The 17,129-nt window shown below is 46.3% G+C and overlaps 1 protein-coding gene across 2 annotated transcripts in view; it reads right to left on the reverse strand.

Annotated features, from left to right (window-relative positions):
- LOC109895752 (neurogenic locus notch homolog protein 1) overlaps positions 1 to 17,129 on the reverse strand; it is a 48,880-nt gene that overhangs the window by 11,822 nt on the left and 19,929 nt on the right. For both annotated transcript variants that reach the window (XM_031830258.1, XM_031830257.1), the window contains exons 5-22: positions 11,127 to 11,249; positions 10,587 to 10,820; positions 10,159 to 10,314; positions 9,393 to 9,578; positions 9,085 to 9,198; positions 7,123 to 7,236; positions 6,760 to 6,993; positions 6,510 to 6,620; positions 5,569 to 5,761; positions 5,249 to 5,394; positions 4,989 to 5,102; positions 3,938 to 4,057; positions 3,654 to 3,806; positions 3,135 to 3,363; positions 2,638 to 2,839; positions 2,224 to 2,377; positions 1,866 to 2,050; positions 1,303 to 1,435 (exon numbers count right to left, since the gene is read on the reverse strand). In XM_031830258.1, the coding sequence (XP_031686118.1) occupies positions 1,303 to 1,435; positions 1,866 to 2,050; positions 2,224 to 2,377; positions 2,638 to 2,839; positions 3,135 to 3,363; positions 3,654 to 3,806; positions 3,938 to 4,057; positions 4,989 to 5,102; positions 5,249 to 5,394; positions 5,569 to 5,761; positions 6,510 to 6,620; positions 6,760 to 6,993; positions 7,123 to 7,236; positions 9,085 to 9,198; positions 9,393 to 9,578; positions 10,159 to 10,314; positions 10,587 to 10,820; positions 11,127 to 11,249 (2,901 nt within the window). The remainder of the gene's footprint in view (positions 1 to 1,302; positions 1,436 to 1,865; positions 2,051 to 2,223; positions 2,378 to 2,637; positions 2,840 to 3,134; positions 3,364 to 3,653; positions 3,807 to 3,937; positions 4,058 to 4,988; positions 5,103 to 5,248; positions 5,395 to 5,568; positions 5,762 to 6,509; positions 6,621 to 6,759; positions 6,994 to 7,122; positions 7,237 to 9,084; positions 9,199 to 9,392; positions 9,579 to 10,158; positions 10,315 to 10,586; positions 10,821 to 11,126; positions 11,250 to 17,129) is intronic.

Here is a 17,129-nt window from a genome sequence, read left to right on the forward strand (position 1 = left end):
GGAGAGTTTCAGATATGTGCTGGACACTGTTAAGCCCTAATTAATGAAGTGTGGTGGATTGAGAGAGGTAGGTAGAGCGAGAGAGAGAGACAAAGAGTGGGAGGACGGAGAGGAACAGAGGAGACCAGAGGAGTGAGGGATAGAGAGTAAGAGAGAGTGGGAGTACGGAGAGGAACAGAGGAGGCCAGAGGAGTGAGGGATAGAGAGTAAGAGAGAGTGGGAGTACGGAGAGGAACAGAGGAGGCCAGAGGAGTGAGGGATAGAGAGTAAGAGAGAGTGGGAGTACGGAGAGGAACAGAGGAGACCAGAGGAGTGAGGGATAGAGAGTAAGAGAGAGTGGGAGTACGGAGAGGAACAGAGGAGGCCAGAGGAGTGAGGGATAGAGAGTAAAAGAGAGTGGGAGTACGGAGAGGAACAGAGGAGGCCAGAGGAGTGAGGGATAGAGAGTAAGAGAGAGTGGGAGTACGGAGAGGAACAGAGGAGGCCAGAGGAGTGAGGGATAGAGAGTAAGAGAGAGTGGGAGTACGGAGAGGAACAGAGGAGACCAGAGGAGTGAGGGATAGAGAGTAAGAGAGAGTGGGAGTACGGAGAGGAACAGAGGAGGCCAGAGGAGTGAGGGATAGAGAGTAAGAGAGAGTGGGAGTACGGAGAGGAACAGAGGAGGCCAGAGGAGTGAGGGATAGAGAGTAAGAGAGAGTGGGAGTACGGAGAGGAACAGAGGAGGCCAGAGGAGTGAGGGATAGAGAGTAAGAGAGAGTGGGAGTACGGAGAGGAACAGAGGAGACCAGAGGAGTGAGGGATAGAGAGTAAGAGAGAGTGGGAGTACGGAGAGGAACAGAGGAGGCCAGAGGAGTGAGGGATAGAGAGTAAGAGAGAGTGGGAGTACGGAGAGGAACAGAGGAGACCAGAGGAGTGAGGGATAGAGAGTAAGAGAGAGTGGGAGTACGGAGAGGAACAGAGGAGGCCAGAGGAGTGAGGGATAGAGAGTAAGAGAGAGTGGGAGTACGGAGAGGAACAGAGGAGACCAGAGGAGTGAGGGATAGAGAGTAAGAGAGAGTGGGAGTACGGAGAGGAACAGAGGAGACCAGAGGAGTGAGGGATACAGAGTAAGAGAGAGTGGGAGTACGGAGAGGAACAGAGGAGGCCAGAGGAGTGAGGGATAGAGAGTAAGAGAGAGTGGGAGGGTGGAGAAAAGCAGAGGAGAGGAGAGGGATAGAGAAAGAGGGAGAAGAGACCAGAGGAGAGGATGGAGGGAAGAAGGAGGGAGATGGTGTGTGTGGAGGTGGGTGGCGGGGCTCTGACCTTGGGTTCCCCTGGGACAGGAGCATTTGTAGGTATTGATCAGGTCAATGCAGGTGCCCCCGTTCTGGCACGGCTGGGAGAAACACTCATTGATCTCGTTGGAGCAATTCGTCCCGACGTATCCTGCCATGCACTGAGAGAGGAGAGAAAAAGCCAAACCAAACGACTGACATGAAACAGGGCCGTTTCTGTTTACCTGGCTGTTTTTTTGCCAGTTTTCCACACAGGTCAGCAAATTCTCCTTCCTCAGAGATCTCCACAAATGAGCAGTGTGTTGGTCTGTTAATAAACAGCCTTCACCCGTCTAGGTTTAATAGGGAGAATCACTTAGAAAGGACACCAACACAATTATTTACACGACCCAAAAACGTGACGATCATTTCAAAAAGTGAGAATGTCTGACAATGTTTCAGACCAGGAAACACTTTAAAATAAACATTTCTGGAGGCGTAGAATCCCTGTTCAGCCTAGGTATCGGTTCACATTAGGTCACATTTGTCATGCGTTTCACCCAGGGCCTGAGAAATAAGTGGAGAGTGCTGTGTTCCTCGTGAGCAGCCTACCTTGCAGGAGTACCCTCCTAGGAAGTCAGTGCAGGTGGCTCCGTTCTGACAGGGGTTGGGGGTGCACTCATCCACCTGCTCCTCACAGTAGCTGCCTGTGTAACCCGCCTGGCAGTGGCAGTAGTGGGTGTTCCCCGCGTCCAGACACTGGCCTGAGTTACGACACAGAGCAACTACCTCCACACCTGGAGGCGGGAGGGCAAGAGAGAGGGAGAACATGTAGCCAAGTGTTTATGTTACAGGTGTGAGATTGATACTAACACAACAACAACAAAAACACATCCAACCTCATACATGCAGGCGTTCACGCACACACAACACAACACACACACACCCTCCTTCACACTCCCAGTGTTACCTCTTTGTTTGGCAGCCACCTCGCAGGAGACGCTTGGCACATCGCAGTAGAGCCCTGTCCAGCCGGTCTGGCACTCACAGCTGTAAGTGGTGCCAGTCTGCCAACAGGTGCCCCCGTTCTTACAGGGAGACGAGTCACACCAGCGTACCAGATTCTGTGGAGAAACAGACACACCATAGACACAGATAGTCACTAGGTGAGTAGACAGGTGGAAGTGACTGGAAATGTACACGGTTGTTTCACAGCTACAAACATCATTATAGATGACGTTTGTAGTGCGCGTTAAACGTATTTATACCACCTTTGTTCAGCCAAGTATTTGATTCCTAAAAGCACATTTTATTTAACAATAGCAAAATGGTATATTGCCTACAGCCAGTATAAAGTCAAATTTTTACTGGGCCTACACTGTACCTGGCAGTTGAGTCCAATGTAGCCCTGGGGACAAGTACACTTGTAGGTGCCATAGCTGTCCTGGCAGGTGCCTCCGTTCAGGCAGGGCCTGGAGTCACACTCGTTGATGTCGTGTTGGCAGTAGCTGCCAGTGAAGCCAGGTGGACACAGGCAGGTGTAGGTGTTGATGCCGTCCAGACACGTCCCACCGTTGAAACAAGAGCTGGGGATAAAAGACCGTCAAAACATCAATCAAGCAATACCAGGCGTATCACGTGAAAGACGGATTGAATGTTTTTATTCGGCCAAATTAGTAAAGTGACTTAGTAAGTGTGAACTTCTTGGGCTATAACAGGATAGTCATTTAGTGTTATTACACTTTCCGCCACAGGGGGCAGAAGTGGACAGGAGAAAAAAAAGAGGTAGGTCAAAGCGATATTCATCGTTTGTGACAGAGACGCAACAGGCCATGTGACGAAGATAAGACAGAAAGAAATAGGAGTCCGAGCTCTCTTCACCTCTCAGTGCAGTCAGGTGTGTTGTTCTCACAGTGTATCCCACTGAAGCCAGAGGGACAGGTGCAGGTGTAGCTGTTGACACAGTCTGTACAGTTGGCTCCATTCTTACATGGGTTACTGTCGCACTCATTGATGTCCTCCTCACACTTAGTGCCACGGAAACCAGGCAGGCAGGTGCACACAAAGTTGTCCACTTCGTCCCGGCAGAAACCTCCATTGCTGCAGGGGTCTAAGGACGAGAGCAAGGAGGGTGAAAAGTTAGCTGATAGCTTAGCACACTGGCTGCGGCTCAATAGTCTCCATTAGCTTCCTTTCTTGTATTTTTTTTCTCCCCCCCCACTGATCACAAGGCAGATGTTATAGAGATATTTTAGAGGCCTATCTAGTTTTTTAACTTATCAGTCATAAATAATAGAGCCAAGGAGAGGGAACAACTTTAGAGTATTGAGACATGGCCACTGTCTCATATCCACCTGTTTTCATGAGGAAGTCATGAAGATGAGAGGAAAGGAGACTTACTGGGCTTGCAGTCGTCAATGTTGGTCTCGCAGTTGCGGCCAGCGTAGCCGGCCTTGCAGCCACAGCGGTAGTTGCCTTTGGTGTTCTCGCAGGTGGCCCCATTGAGACAGGGGTTCTTCACACACTCGTTAATGTCCACCTCACAGGTCTGGCCTATAGAGGGTAGGGACACACATACATCACTGAGATTTGCCCATTTTTTAAAATATATTTTGTCTATTTTCATATGTGTATATAAATGCATAAGAATGACACAATCTACTATTAAGATATTGCTCCCACACCTTGCCAGCCCTCTGGACACACACAGGAGAAGTTCTCGTAGTCCTCAGACTCCTGACACACACCTGCGTTCTTGCAGGGTTTGGTGCTGCAGGGTGCCAGCAGGGTCTCACAGTTATCACCTATCACACACACACACACACACACACACACACACACACACACACACACACACACACACACACACACACACACACACACACACACACACACACACACACACACACACACACACACACACAAACTTTTAGATAATGGACATTAACTATGCTCAATATTAAAATTCTCATATTATTATCATGTCTAATACTATTGTTTGTCGGAACCAGAGTATCATGACAAGAAGTAGTGGGTGTCTGGATAGACCGCCCTGCGTAGATAATGCTTTCATTGGAGATTTAAACACTTCATTCAGGAGGATATCAGGAGGCTTCTTGCCCACAGTGTAAAGCTCTGTGAGTGTTCGAGAGCAGAGCTGTTTGGGCCTGCGGAGACAATTCCCTTTCTGTTTTCACGGTACCCGGCGCGGACAGGAAGCAGGCTGACGTTTCCTGCTATTGTCAAGGCATTTGCTGTTCTGTGAGACAGGAAGTCTGCAAACAGGAAATGTGTCAAGCAGCCGGGTCGTTCGTTCCCAACCCCTATTATTTCAGGTCCCAACGCTGTGTGAATTTTTCCAAAAAGACGGGGAATAAATAACAAATGTGCCCAAAGGCAGTCCATCATTATCTGTTTTTTCAAATAATACAACAAGGGAGGAAAGGAAAGGACGTGAGGACTGCTGAAAAATATTGTGTTGTTATCAGGGACACTTGCGAAGTTGTCATGGCGGGCCAACGTCAACACACCAGACACTGGAGTCTTTTAGCCAAGAGGAAGGATTGCTGCTGAACTTTCATCGACAGCTTGGTCTTCCAGAGCATGTTTTTCCTGTATGTCCAATGCCGTAGAGAAGCAACAACGTAGCGCCCCACAGCAAGGGAATAGAAAACAGCACACTTAGGCAGACAGACACTCAGACAAATATTTCACAATAGACAAATATGTTCATACCGGTATAAGGAAGTAGGCAGTTGCACTTGTAGCCAGCGACATCATCGATGCAGGTCCCTTGGTTCAGACAGGGATTGGAGGCACATTCATTGATGTTCGTCTGACAACTTGGACCTGGAATCAAAAGGTCAAGAAGATATGTAGCACATGAGTTGGAGTTTGAGTCAGGGTCAAATAGATAAAAACAGTACAATGTATTGATGGTGGGAGTGCGATCTAGACGACCACACACACAAAGACACACACACACACTAACTCACCCGTGAAGCCCACTCTACATGAGCAGACGTATCCGCTGGTCATATCCTTGCAGGTGCCTCCGTTCATGCAGGGGTTGGACTCGCACTCGTTGTTGTTGATGTCACAGTTCTTGCCACTCCAGCCATTGTCACACAGACAGTTGTAACTAAGGATAAGATGGAAAAGCTCAGTTTTAGAGAAACATACTTTCACTTTGATACTGTATATTCATAGTTCCATACCATACATGTAGGGAAGATTTCTAGATGTAAATTAAACACAACTATGTAATTTCCTTCGGAGGAGAAGCCATGGAGACAGATGAAAGAGGCAGACTCACCCGTTGACCTTGTCTTGACAGTGGCCATGGATACAGGGGTTGCTAAGGCACTCGTTGACCTGGTAGAAGCAGGTGGTGTCATGGTAACCCTCCGGGCACAAACAGGTGAAGCTGTTGATGCCATCGATGCAGGTGCCACCATTGTGACACGGGTTGAGGTCACACTCATCAATGTTGATGTTGCACATGGTCCCTGTGAAGCAGAACCCACGGACGTTTACTTCTCCCACCCCTCGTATGGTAGCGTCTCAACTTTATACCACTAGGAACATTTATGGTTTACAAGCGCATGAAATTGGTTTAACAAAAATGATACAAATGAATAATGCTTTATGGTTAGACCGAACATAATATTCTTTTGTAGTCTTTGGAGTTTGGTTCGATTTTTATGAAGATATAATTTTGAAGTAAAACACAAGGCACAACCCATACTACACCAGACAATGGACCACACAATGGGCTCTATGTCCCCAAAGTAAATGCATCCATCTCGAGAAACATGGGGTTTTTAAGTCTGCTTTTGTCGGCCAATTGAAGCACCGCAGCCATTCAGCATAGACCAACTTCTCCCCCTTTTAAAAGATCAACTTTCAGGAATCTTTCAGGGGATCTTTTCTCCTGTGAAATCCCCGGTGGGTGTTGGTCCTTTCGGGGCCTGGCGAGAGAGGCCAGCTTGTGTGTCTAGGCAGCAGGTTGGGGACAGGGAGGGGCTGGAAAGTGACACCGCCACGGAAGGCCTCAAAAGGAGTGCGTTCGCTCACCATCTGTTACCCCTCCCTCTCTTCCACCCCTTCATGCTGCCCCCTACGCCCTTGTTGTCCTCCCCTCGCCTGAGGTCTGAATAGGAGACTAAAACACGCACGGCGGTAGGAGTACCCCCTTCAAGTCTCCACCTGGGTTGCCACAGTCGGACAAACTGGTCCCCTACAGTATCTACTCACCACTGTAGCCGGGCTCACAGGCACACTCGTAGCCGTTGATCTTGTCGAGGCATGTCCCGTAGTCACATGGCTTGCTCTTGCAGTCGTCCAGGTTGACTTCACAGTTTATACCTAAGGGGCAAAGAAATTTGCATCAACGTTTCTATAATTACATTTTCACAGATGAAAGTACATCTGGATGATTTTATTGTGAAGGTCAATTTTGAGTTAAGAGGAGAAGTATTTTAGTGTGTGTGTGTGTGTGTCTGACCTGTGGTGCCCTTGGGGCAGGTGCAGATATAAGAGTTCTCGCGGTCCTGGCAGATGCCTCCGTTCCGACAGGGCTGACTCAGACACTCATTAATGTTGGTCTCGCACAACCGGCCCATGTAACCAGGGCGACAGTAACAGGTGAAGGAGGCCAGGCCGTCTTTACAGGTACCATAGTGACAGGGGGCTGAGAAACACTCATTGATGTCAGTCTCACAGTGTTGCCCCGTGTAACCTGGTGGAAAGAGAAGAAGTTGGTCACTATCTCATTTCTCCCCATTTTATTCAGGATCCATCAAATATTCTATCAGTGTTAGTAAAATTTTTAAAATCTTTATTGTTGCTTTGTTGCTGCTTTGTATACCTTCAGTGCAATCACAGGTGTACTTGTTGGGGCCGTCCGTGCACTTGGCGCCATTCTTGCAAGGCGTGCTGGCGCACTCGTCAATGTCTATCTGGCAGAGATTCCCAGCAAAGCCTAGGAAAACAAGAAGGGGTGGGGGTGACTTTGTGTGCACGTACGTGTGTGTGTGTGTGGGGGGGGGGGGGGGGGGAGGGGTTGGAGTGATCTCACCAAGCCCAAACTATTCCCACTCTTGCCCTGGAACATACATTATTAGAAGCCCGCAACGACAGAGGTGGCTGCATATTAATCAACATCTCCACCGTACTACAAGCTTTCTGTTTTCTTTTATTTCTGCTCCTTTTCACCACTTCTCCCCCCCAAAAACTGCATCTGAGAAAGGGGGGTATAAAAAGAAGGGGCGAAAAACTTCCAAGGCCTCATGACCAGGGGTGAGAGACAAAGGGGGGACTGTCTGCTCAATGCAACGCGAAGCCGAGCCGGTTGCCTCTTTTGTCCCCCAAAACTTTTCCATCACAATGTGCATTCTCCCATCTTGCCCCTCTCCCCGCCCCCAAAAGGGCCAGCTTGACCTCTGAACTCAGCTATTCAAATCCATCGTCATTCAAAAAAATCAACCAGCAGGCTCCCATTTTTCTCTAGTTATTCTAATCTGTTTTAGTTTGTTTCTTCTTACAACTTCTCTTGCTGGAGCACATTTACATTCTAAGCGGAAAGAAGATGGATTCTGTTTGATAAAGAGATTAAGAGACCCCCCCCCCCCTATTGGAACACAGGGGGGTCTAAGCCAAGCAGCCAGCCAGACATCCCAGTGGTCACTATCCCAGATAGGAAGTGGCTACATGTCTAGCTGTTTTCTCTGCTCCCAGTGGATTTTCCCATTCACAACACAGAGTCCCTTTTGCTTTAGACTGTCCATGCTAATGTTACCTCACACACATCCCAGAGAGGAGATTTAGCACAGGCTCCTGGAATCAGACATTTCAAACCGCCCCAGTGGGGTTTCCATGGAGATGGTGTGTACAGAAATGAAAGGAAAGGACCCTACCCTACCCCAGCCTGGGCTTACACAGGAACAAATTTACATCTCAAGAAGGCAATTCCCCGCTCTCCCCCCCTTAGAGCATAACCGTCTATGTGTCTCAGTCCCCTCCAGTACCCCAACACCGCCTCCTACCCCTTCCACTTTCACCACTGTCTCATTCAGGCCTCTCTCCTGCCCTGTCCCATATACATGGGGGGGCTTTTCAGAAGCTAAGCTCTTGTGTTCTCTGCTGTACCTCCCTACAATTAATTCCTCAGCATCCTAACTGCACTTTCTCAACACAAGGAGCCTCCTGCCTTTCTCTCTGAACGGTCTTTGATCCGAACCGACTGAGAACTGCACTATTTTGTTCCAGAAATACTTCCAGCCCAGTAGCTCTGGTGAAAGAATGAAAACAAAAACGCATTTTAGAGGGTGAGAAACCTTCCTCTGTGTCGGTTGGCCTCGCGTTTATCCATCCGAGCATTCCTCTGCTCACAAAACCCTCAATGTCTCTTGTCACATAGTCTAACCCCACTGGAACCCCTGGAGAAATACCTCATCAAATTATCTCAATTCAAAACTTTACTACACACAAAACTGAAAGCTCACAACAGCTTCTCCAACTATACAGAAATTCAATACGTGGAAACACAACACTATTTCAGCTGCTATTCTTAGTCCTTCTTTCCTTAGTTCTCAATTAACGCTCTTGTAGCTAGCTACATCCAAACCAAGTTGAACTGCACACTCATCAGAGTTGAGAGTAAAAACTTGTTCAAAGTGTCAACTTCCTCATGGATTTTCCTCCTCGTCGGGAGCTGGCCTGGTAAAGCCTGCCTGAGGCAAGGATTAGAGTCTGCCTCCCGCGCCCGTCCTGTCCGGGGGAGGGGGGGTGATCGACCCCCCTCCTCCCGCTACGACGCACCGGGACTCACCTGTGGGGCACTGGCAGTGGAAGGTGTTGATCTTGTCGATACACTTCCCATTGTTTAGGCAGGGGTTGTTGGCGCACTCGTCCGTATTGATCTGGCAGAACAGTCCCTCGTAGCCTTTAACCAATTAGCAAGGGAAACAAGGCCTGGTTAGTTATGTGTATAGTAACATTGCCAAATTTCCTGACTTTACAGCTATTATGTTTAGAGTGTGGTCACCCTTTTGATTAAAAAGGTGTCTTTAAACTTGCTAGCAAGAAGAACTTATACTGATGTTGGTAATGAACTGTGTGTGTGTGTGTGTGTGTTACCTGGCATACAGATGCAGTGGAAGCCTCCTATCTGGTCGAGGCAGGTGGCTTCGTTCTGGCAGGGGTTGGAGAGGCACTCGTTGACGTCGTGTTCACAGCGAGCCCCAGAGAAGCCGAGCTGACACTTACACTGGAACGATCCCTTGGTATTCAGGCACTTCCCTCCGTGCTCACAGGGGTTACCACCTAGACACAGAGCGAGAGAGAGAGAGACATGGTACCTTAACAAACACATTGCAGGGCGTGCTCCTTCGTGCTGTTCTGTGGTGGTTGCTACCTGTCTGTGTCTCTGCCCTCTCTGGTGTTGAGCGATTCACATTTCCAGTTCAAACTAACCAAACCTATTCCTGTAGTGATCTAATGTGTGTTCAGATCAAATCGCATTTTATTGGTCACATACACATGGCTAGCAGATGTTAATGCGAGTGTAGCGAAATGCTTGTGCTTCTAGTTCCGATCGTTCATCAATATCTAACAAGTAACCTAACAGTTTCACAACAACTACCTAATACACACAAATGTAAATAGATGGTATAAGATACAGTATATACATATGAGATGAGTGATGTAAGATATACGTAAACATTATTAAAGTAGCATTTCTTTTTTAAAGTGACTACAGATCCATGTATTAACATGGCCAATGATTTGAGTCTGTGTGTAGGCAGCAGTCTCTCTGCGTTAGTGATGGCTATTTAACAGTCTGATGGCCTTGAGATAGAAGCTGTTTATGAAAAGCATCCGTCACTGGTCTGAGTCTACTTACCCAGCGAGCACTCGTCAACATCCTGGTCACAGGCGGCGCCAAAGTAGCCCAGGGGACAGGTGCAGATGGCCTTGCCGTTGACGGGGTTGGTGTCACAGTTGGAGCCTTTCTGACAGGGGTTACTGATACAGGCGTCATCCAGATGACACAGCAGACCTGGCACGGCACAAGAACAACAGGAGACGCTGATTGGTTTAGTCGTTGCAGTTATTTACTTCGTTAAAAGCTATTTATGTAGCTGTTGCTTTTCAACCATGTAGTAACTATCTGTGCTGTCGGCACTGGACGAGGAAACGCTACCTATTCAGTATCCCTAGTGACCACAAGAGATTTTGCATTAAGTAGTAGATATACAAGTGTCCAAAGCTCAGGGTCAGATAAATGGAAAATCTATGAGAAATGAAGAAGACCAAAGTCCATCGGCTCACCTGTGCGACCATGGGGACACTCGCAAAAGAAGGACGCCACACGGTCGTGGCAGACGGCCCCCTGATAGCAGGCCGCATTGGCGCAGTCGTCAATATTCTCTCCACAGTCATCGCCCGTCCACCCGTTGACACACACACACTGGTAGGCACCGTAGATGTTGTGGCACGTTCCACCGTTCTGGCACGCGTTGGGCATCAGTTGGCACTCATCAACGTCCTCTGTACAGAACTGGCCTACAGGGGAGAACATGGGGTAAGTTCACTTATCAACAAGCCACAGTGCACACACACAAGTCAAAAGAGTCAAAGAGAGACAAAGATGAGTACTAATCATAAGAGTCAAAAGAAAGTAGGCCTCCATTATAGAGATCGGAGTAGGGTAAAAGTTACACCATAATCACTGATGCAAGGTCAGATATGTTTTTATTAGCCCAATGGCCTTGGTTAGGATTGAGGGTTAGTAATCTGATCCTAGATCTGTATTTATGACAAACTCCTACCGTGAGTGTAGAAATTAGGGGGGGGGGTCTGTATAGTTACCTGTGAATTCAGGTTTGCATTGGCAGTTATAGGTGTTAACTCCGTCCACACAGGTTCCTCCATTCTGACACTCGTGTCTTGGACAGTCATCAATGTTGGTGTCACAGTTCTGACCTGAGAAGCCTAGAGAGCACAGGACATTATGTTAAATACACACATATTACACACTGTAGTTTTTAAATAAGTCCCATCTCAACAGGAGGGGTCATGTTACATTTCCTTGGCTTCAAGTTCCTTGGTGTCCTCATCACTAAGGACCTATCATGGTCCAAACACAGCAACACAGTCACGAAGAGGACACAACAACTCCTCTCATGAGGGTGAAAAGATTTGGCATGGGCCCTCAGATCCTCAAAAAGTTCTATAGGTGCACCATTGAGAGCATCTTGACTGGTTGCATCACCGCTCGGTACGGAAACTGCTCGGCATCCGACCGCAAGGCACTACAGAGGGTAGTATGTACAGCCCAGAACATCACTGGGGCCAGGAAAGCACTAAAAATGGTCAAATACTCCAGCTACCCAAGTCATAGACCGTTCTCTCTGCTACCGCACGGCAAGCGGTACCGGAGCACCAAGTCTGGGACCAAAGGGTTCTTTAACAGCTTCTACCCCCAAGCCATAAGACTGCTGAACAGTTAATCAAATGGCTACCCGGACTATTTAAATTGACCCCCTTATTTATTCTTATTTTTTGTTCGATGTACACTCACTGGACTCTTACCACACACACACACAAAGACACACACACACACGGACACACACACCAGGACACACGCATATTGACGCCATACACACACACACACACATTCCTTTGGAATTGCCTGGATTTCCGCATAAATTGGTCATAAAATTTGATGTGATCTTCATCTAAGTCACAACAATAGACAAACACAGTGTGCTTAAACTAATGACACACAAATTATTGTATTTTTCATGTCTATATTGAATACATCATTTACACATTCACAGTGTAGGTTGGAAAAAGTATGTGAACCCCTAGGCTAATGACTTCTCCAAAAGCTAATTGGAGTCAGGAGTCAGCTAACCTGGAGTTCAATCAATGAGACGAGATTGGAGATGTTGGTTAGAGCTGCCCTGCCCCATAAAAAACACTCACAAAATGTGAGTTTGCTATTCACAAGAAGCATTGCCTGATGTGAACCATGCCTCGAACAAAAGAGATCTCAGAAGACTTAAGATGAAGAATTGTTGACTTGCATAAAGCTGGAAAGGGTTACAAAAGTATCTCTAAAAGCTTTGATGTTCATCAGTCCACGGTAAGACAAACTGTCTATAAATGGAGAAAGTTCAGCGCTGTTGCTACTCTCCCTAGGAGTGGCCGTCCTGCAAAGATGACTGCAAGAGCACAGAGCAGAATGCTCAATGAGGTTAAGAAGAATCCCAGAGTGTCCGCTGAAGACTTACAGAAATCTCTGGAACATGCTAACATCTCTGTTGATGAGTCTACAAGACATAAAACACGAAACCAGAATGGTGTTGTCACGCCCTGGTCTTAGTATTTTGTGTTTTCTTTATTATTTTGGTCAGGTCAGGGTGTGACATGGGTTTATTATGTGGTGTGTTTAGTCTTGTTTTTTTTTTGTAGGTATTGGGATTGTGGTATAGTGGGGTTTTCTAGGAAAGTCTATGGTTGCCTGAAGTGGTTCTCAATCAGAGGCAGGTGTTTATCGTTGTCTCTGATTGGGAACCATATTTAGGCAGCCATATTCTTTGAGTGTTTCGTGGGTGATTGTTCCTGTCTCTGTGTTAGTTTGCACCAGATAGGCTGTTTCAGGTTTTTCCACGTTACGTTTGTTGTTTTGTATTGTTCGTGTTTATTCGTTTTATTAAACATGTATCAAAATTACCACGCTGCATTTTGGTCCGATCCTCACTACACCTCCTCTTCAGAGGAGGAGATAGAAGAAAACCGTGACAGGTGTTCATGGGAGGACAGCACGGAAGAAGCCACTACTGTCCAAAAAAAACATTGCTGCACATCTGAAGTTTGCAAAAGTGCACCTGGATATTCCACAGCGCTACTGTCAAACTATTCTGTGGACAGATGAAACTACAGTTGGGTTGTTTGGAAGGAACTCACAACACTACGTGTGGGGGGGTAAAAAGGCACAGCACACCAACATCAAAACCTCATCCCAACTGTAAACTATGGTGGAGGGAGGGAGCATCATGGTTTGGGGCTGCTTTGCTGCCTCAGGGCCTGGACAGCTTGCTATCATCAACGGAAAAATGTATTCCCAAGTTTATCAAGACATTTTGCAGGAGAATGTTAGGCTATCTGTCCGTCAACTGAAGCTCAACAGAAATTGGGTGATGCAACAGGACAACGACCCAAAACACAGAAGTAAATCAACAACAGAATGGCTTCAACAGAAGAAAATACGCCTTCTGGAGTGGCCTGACCTCAACCCGAATGAGATGCTGTGGCCTGACCTCAACCCGAATGAGATGCTGTGGCATGACCTCAATCCAAATGAGATGCTGTGGCATGACCTCAATCCGATTGGGATGCTGTGGCATGACCTCAAGAGAGCAGTTCACACCAGACATCCCAAGAATATTGCTGAACTGAACTGTTTTGTAAAGAGGAATAGTCCAAAATTCCTCCTGACCGTTGTGCAAGTCTGATCCGCAACTACAGAAAACATTTGGTTGAGGTTATTGCTGCCAAAGGAGGGTCAACCTGTTATTAAATCCAAGGGTTCACATACTTTTCCCACTCTGCACTGTGAATGTTTACACATTGTGTCAATAAAGACATGAAAATGTAGAATTGTCTGTGTGTTATTAGCAGGCTGTGTTTGTCTATTGTTGTGACCTAGATGAAGATCAGATCAAATGTGATGACCAATTTATGCAGAAATCCATGTCATTCCAAAGGGTTCACATACTTTTCCTTGCGACTGTATCTCAATTACCTCGACTAACCCATACCCCTGCACATTGACTCGGTACCGGTACCCCTGCACATTGACTCGGTACCGGTACCCCTTGTATATAGCCTCGTTATTGCTATTATATTGTATTATTATTTTTCCTTTAGTTCGTTTAGCAATTTTTTTCGGACTTAAAAAAAACCCACTGCATTGTTGGTTAAGGGTTAAGTATTTCATGGTAAGGTACCTGTTGTATTCGGTGCATGTGACAAATACAATTTGATTTGATATCAAGGAAGCGTATTGTATATCTGAGTATATTTGTCCCTTTGCATCCCTCTCTCACACAGCCCCGACAAAATTGCTTCGTTTCAAAATTTCCTGGTTGGTTCCTTTCAAAACAAGGGGAAACTCTTTTACAGTTGCAGCAGTCAACGGCCTCCTTTTTCAGAGGGGAATGAATGGCAGCGGTGGCAACCCTCCTTTGGTCTGTGTCAGTCAGAACAAACAGCCAGCCAGACCACAGCTTCCCTTCATATAACAGAAACCATGGTGCTCTGGCATTACACAACACACCACCACAGTATTGTCTGGCACCCTGGCTGCATAAGAAAAGAAGAGGGACATTTAGGAGGTTATGCTGCCAATTTCACGTAGGTAGAATCTGAGCAACATTGGATTGTTGACAATTCTAGTACTTCTCTTGATTCACAATTATTTCTCTTTGGCAGTGGCGTTTCGGTGAGAGCCATGTTTCACGGCCAAAACAGTGTTAGAGGCACAAGGAAAGTGGTGTGGTGCTTACTGGGAGCTCAGTGGAAGTCTAGCTCAGCCTGGCTTAGGAGCAGGACAGGGTGGAAGTGGTGACCTGTGGGGAGTAGGGAGAGGACGCCCAGTCGCGGTAACCCTGCCTACAGGACTAGCAGGCTCTGTTCTGAGGGTGTTATCATTCAGCCATTTCCTCACGATAAGGCCCAATGCTATCCTGCTCCCCTCTGTTCACACAACACACACATAATGCACTGTGGAGCCACTACACACAGCTCGCTAGGGCTGGGCGATATAACAAATCAATTTGAATATTTTTTTTCTGCGATATTCCGAATGCCTGTATCGCAACAAAATATGTTTTATGGCCATTTATGTCCACTTGCTCTCCTGTTGTCTTTTTGGTCTTGTCTCCTTCGCTCCTTCTGTACCGTGTGCAATGACTGTAGGCTGTGTGCACGCCTGCCACTCAACACAACAAAGATGATCCCTTCTTCCTCTCTGGCAAGCAGATTCAACTCGCTATTTGCATTTGAGGTTTGGTTCAACAGAATGGGACTTATGGACAGAAACACATCGAGACATGATTTTACTGTCATAAAGGAGACGTTAACCCTTCTAACGACACCTTTTTGTGTAGACCAGAGCAGACACTACTAAAACAGGATAAACAATGAACGTTGATTCTGGAAAATGGATCCTCAGTTTGTTGCGTGTGGCATTGCGGTACCACGTACCGCTAGCAGTATTTTAGCCAAGGACGGTTACACTAGCTGTCTAGTCTGCGTTTTATAAATGTGCAATAAGCCTAAAACACAATTACATAAGGAATTTGCAACCCATTCCTATTCTGAGAAATAAGGTAGGCCACTTGATTTCAGCAACAAAGTGGACAGGCTAGCATGCTGTTCAAACAGCTGGAGATGGACAGAAGGGTGTGTTCCTAACAATTCAACTGTTCTACCTTTGCCAATAGATCCAAGTTGGCTAAACTTGAAATATAAAGATTAGCTGGCTAGTCACTAGCATGTGGGCTTGTACTTGAGAGAGACCTGTGTTCATCTTCTATAATACCCATTATAAGAAGTTGGTCATTATTAGTGAATGTGCATTAAGCTTCTGGTTAAATTTGTAGCAAAAAGGGCATTTTCATAGACAGACTTGAAAGCCAGATCGGTGATTATAGCAAAAAAGACGGTTAAACTATTTTGATAAAATAATACTTGACCTTTAATTGTACAACAAAGCTTATTTAGAGAAAACATATATCGTGAATTGATGGTAAGTTTAAGAAGAAAATAAAGATATGATTTTTAGGCCATATCGCCCTACAGCTCTCTCACTCACACACACACACACACACACACACACACACACACACACACACACACACACACACACACACACACACACACACACACACACACACACACACACACACACACACACACACACACACACACACACACACACACACACACACAGAGAGAGAGGTGGTCAGGGTCCAAGGAAAGAGATAACCCACCAGCCACTAGACAACAGTACCGCTAGTTCATTTCCCAGCTGTTTTAGATGTTTGACTTAAGAGGATAGACTGGTGGACAAAACACTTAAGCAGCCCCTAAGTGGAAATGGATTCTACAACTTGAAAGTTCATACTGGGTCAAATCCTAACTTATAAATATAAAATATCACACATGGCCTGATGGTTAATCATTCTGGACACAATCTTCAGCTTAATGACTAAAACGTAATGTACAGGTGCCTTCAGAAAGTATCCTTGACTTATTCCAAATGTTGTTGTGTTACAACCTGAATTCTAAATGGATTAAATATATGTGTTTTCTCACCCATCTACACACAATACCCCATCATGACTATGTGAAAACATGTTGACAATTAAATACAGAAATATCTCATTTGCAGAAGTATTCACACCCCTGAGTCAATACTTTGTAGAAGCACCTTAGGCAGCGATTACAGCTGTGAGTCTTTCTGGGTGAGTCTTTCCACATCTGGATTGTGCAACATTTGCCCATTATTCTTTTCAACATCCTCAAGCTGTTGTTGATCATCTGTCAAATTGGTTGTTGATCATCGCTAGACAACTAGTTTCAGGTCTTTGCCATAGATTTTCAAGTAGATTTAAGTCGAGAAAGAAGAAACCCACACACTGCTCTTGCTACTATGACTGTTCTTTAATTATCTTTACGTATCGGCCTCAAGGCCTTCCTCAAGCTCTGACGAAGGCCTTGAGGTCGATACGTAAAGCTAATTAAAGAACAGTGATACTAGCAAGAGCAGCGTGTGATATCTTCTTTTTTCTCATCTTATTT

The sequence above is a fragment of the Oncorhynchus kisutch genome, linkage group LG8 (assembly GCF_002021735.2).
Source record: "Oncorhynchus kisutch isolate 150728-3 linkage group LG8, Okis_V2, whole genome shotgun sequence".
Lineage (NCBI taxonomy): Eukaryota > Metazoa > Chordata > Actinopteri > Salmoniformes > Salmonidae > Oncorhynchus > Oncorhynchus kisutch.